This window comes from Sinocyclocheilus rhinocerous, unplaced genomic scaffold, assembly GCF_001515625.1.
Source record: "Sinocyclocheilus rhinocerous isolate Xijiao unplaced genomic scaffold, SAMN03320098_v1.1 scaffold2485, whole genome shotgun sequence".
Taxonomy (NCBI): domain Eukaryota; kingdom Metazoa; phylum Chordata; class Actinopteri; order Cypriniformes; family Cyprinidae; genus Sinocyclocheilus; species Sinocyclocheilus rhinocerous.
In genome coordinates, this window is record NW_015637155.1 from 147,688 (window position 1) to 150,673 (window position 2,986).

Here is a 2,986-nt window from a genome sequence, read left to right on the forward strand (position 1 = left end):
ATATGCAAATGAGATGCTAATGAGCAGAGCAGAAGCCTTTATTCCTGTACAGTCAGTTAAGCAGCAGAAGAAAGACGGTGTTTCTGCGGGGAATGGAGCTCCTAAAGCGTGTCGCCTCTGTTAGCGGCGGAAAAGAATCCTGCTTTGCCTGAAGTCAGTGTCAATCACACGTGAAATAAGCATTAATGAGTTTAGTTCAGCCGCTGAACTCTACCTGAATGTTGAACAGTTTGATTCAGTGAACATGAATTCAGAGCTCATACTGGCTGCTGATGTCACTTCCTGTGTGTGTGTGTGTGTGTGTGTGTGTTTCATTCCTCACTGGATGAGTGTGTTTAATGTGTGTTCTGTGATCCCAAATGAACCTATTAAGACTGTAAATACTGCAGAATTACCTTTTATAAACTCTTAAAGGTCTCCATATTTGATCAGTTCAGTTATTCGGTCGGATAAAAGTCATGGAAATATAATTTATTTAAATGTGTTGGTCATAAATGAGTTATTATTTCACTTGCTGCGAGACTCTGAATCTGAACATAATTCAACTTCCTCTTTGATCTGATAACTGTGATCTGCTGTGATTGGTGGATGTCTGCTCATGCCGCTCTCTCATTGGTCCAGACCGTAGAGTTTGATGAAGGGGCGGGAGCAGTGCTGCGTATCCAGCCACTCAGAGCGCCGCGGGACGAAAACGTTTACGAATGTGTCGCCAGAAACACTGAAGGTGAAGTCGCTGTGACCTCCAAACTGTCCATCATCAGAGGTGAGATATACTATCATCATAATCCTTATAAACTCACACCACTCATAATTTCCTCCAAATGTACTGTATATTGCAGTCACACTGCAGACAATAGTGTTCTTCCTTTGTGTGTTTGTTGTTTTGCAGTACAAACATCTAAACATTCTTAAATGAAGATATATTACCTGGAGATGCAAAATGGCTTAAAATATTAAGTATTGTTTTCTAAAAAATGTATTAAAATTAAGCGAGTTTATGCTTAAGACAAGAACAAATATCTGCCAGTGGAGTCAGAAAAACAATCTTGTTTTTATTTTAAATTGAGTTGATTTTTCTGACACCTTAAACGATCTTCATTTTAAAACAACACATTTTGCTTCTCCAGTCAATGCATCTTGATTTAAGAGTGTTTACTGGAAAGTACTAAGTCAGAAAATCTTTTTTTGCAGTGAGATATTTCTGTGATTATTGTCATGTCTCTTTGCACTCATCTGCTGTGTAATAATGTTGATTTTAAAGCGTCTGATTCTTCACAAGTACATGTGTTTAACATGTTAAGGGAAAGTGAACAGATGTAGTTGACTCGAGCGGAAGAGACGGCGTTGGTCTTTGTGTTGGTGCTTCATTGGCTGCTGCTGGGCTTGTTTTGATTGGCTGGCCGCGTCACAAAGGCCCCGGGGCCCTGCACATGCTGTCTGTAATCGAGACGATAGCGAGACGCTTAGCTCACGGCCGCATTCACAACACCATCAGCTCAACGCTTGTGTCATTCGTCAAGAACCGGCTGTCAGACGCGCAGAGAGTCCTCCAGAAACACGGCTTTGGTTCCTGATTCCTGCTCGCAGTGTCAGCCCATTAAAGTTTATTTCAGCTGCTTACACACATTTTCAAAACTTTGCCTCTTTTTTTTCCAAAACTTTACACACAAATCCAAGAATTGCACACAAAATGCAAAATGCCTCGCATCTCTTGCAAAATGAAGCACTGCATTCAAAATATCACAAACACAAATTGCAAACACCTTTGCTATAATATTACTGTTTTTTTCAGCTGCTTGCACACACAATCTTTCCTTGTCACACAGTTTCTGAAAGCTGACACTCAAACAGCAGAAGCACACACCAATTCTGCAAAACCATTCACTAATACTGGATCTTTGACTCAGTTTTCAATTTCATTTTTCAAAACACAACACACATCTCTATGTAACACAAAAATCTAAGTGGAAATTAATATTATGGCAAAGGTGTTTGCAAATGTTTGCTTTTGAGATGTGTTTGTGATATTTTCAATGCAGTGCTTCGTTTTGCAAGAGATGCGAGGCATTCTGCATTTTGTGTGCAATTCTTGGATTTGTGTGTGAAGTTTTTGAAAAAAAGAGGCAACGTTTTGAAAATGTAAGCAGCTGAAAAAACAAAACTCTAATTCCTGTTAGATTTTTGTGTGTTACATAGAGAATTGTGTGTTGTGTTTTGCAAAAAGTGTTTTATGAAATTGAAAACCGAGTCAAATGCCGAGAATCAGTCTATGGTTTTGTAGATTTGGTGTGTGCTTCTGCTGTTTGAGTGTCAGCTTTCAGAAACTGTGTGACAAGGAAAGATTGTGTGTGCAAGCAGCTGAAAACAACTGTAACAGAGAATGGCAGTGGATTCTGATGCTGAAGGCGAGCGCGTCACGTGTGGTGAACGAACCCCCGTGAATGTATATTCATGCCGCGCGCCACTGATAAGAGCGGTAATGAATTAGTTAGTCTGGTAATGAAGCGAGTTGCATTGGCAGTCACAGTTTATTTAGTGAGCGGCGCCAATTCCTGTTAGATTTTTGTGTGTTACATAGAGAATTGTGTGTTGTGTTTTGCAAAAAGTGTTTTATGAAATTGAAAACCGAGTCAAATGCCGAGAATCAGTCTATGGTTTTGTAGATTTGGTGTGTGCTTCTGCTGTTTGAGTGTCAGCTTTCAGAAACTGTGTGACAAGGAAAGATTGTGTGTGCAAGCAGCTGAAAACAACTGTAACAGAGAATGGCAGTGGATTCTGATGCTGAAGGCGAGCGCGTCACGTGTGGTGAACGAACCCCCGTGAATGTATATTCATGCCGCGCGCCACTGATAAGAGCGGTAATGAATTAGTTAGTCTGGTAATGAAGCGAGTTGCATTGGCAGTCACAGTTTATTTAGTGAGCGGCGCCAGCAAACACAGCGCCACTGTCACACACACACACACACACACACACACTCACACTCGC

The 2,986-nt window shown here is 40.8% G+C and overlaps 1 protein-coding gene across 1 annotated transcript in view; it reads left to right on the forward strand.

The window, feature by feature from the left end:
* The window catches only part of LOC107748642 (receptor-type tyrosine-protein phosphatase S-like), a gene marked incomplete at its 3' end in the record, with an annotated part of 20,232 nt that extends 19,409 nt beyond the window's left edge, over window positions 1–823 (forward strand). Inside the window, exon 5 of the mRNA XM_016563528.1 lies at window positions 622–823. Coding sequence (XP_016419014.1) covers window positions 622–823 — 202 coding nt within the window. The remainder of the gene's footprint in view (window positions 1–621) is intronic.
* Window positions 824–2,986: the final 2,163 nt, after the last annotated feature.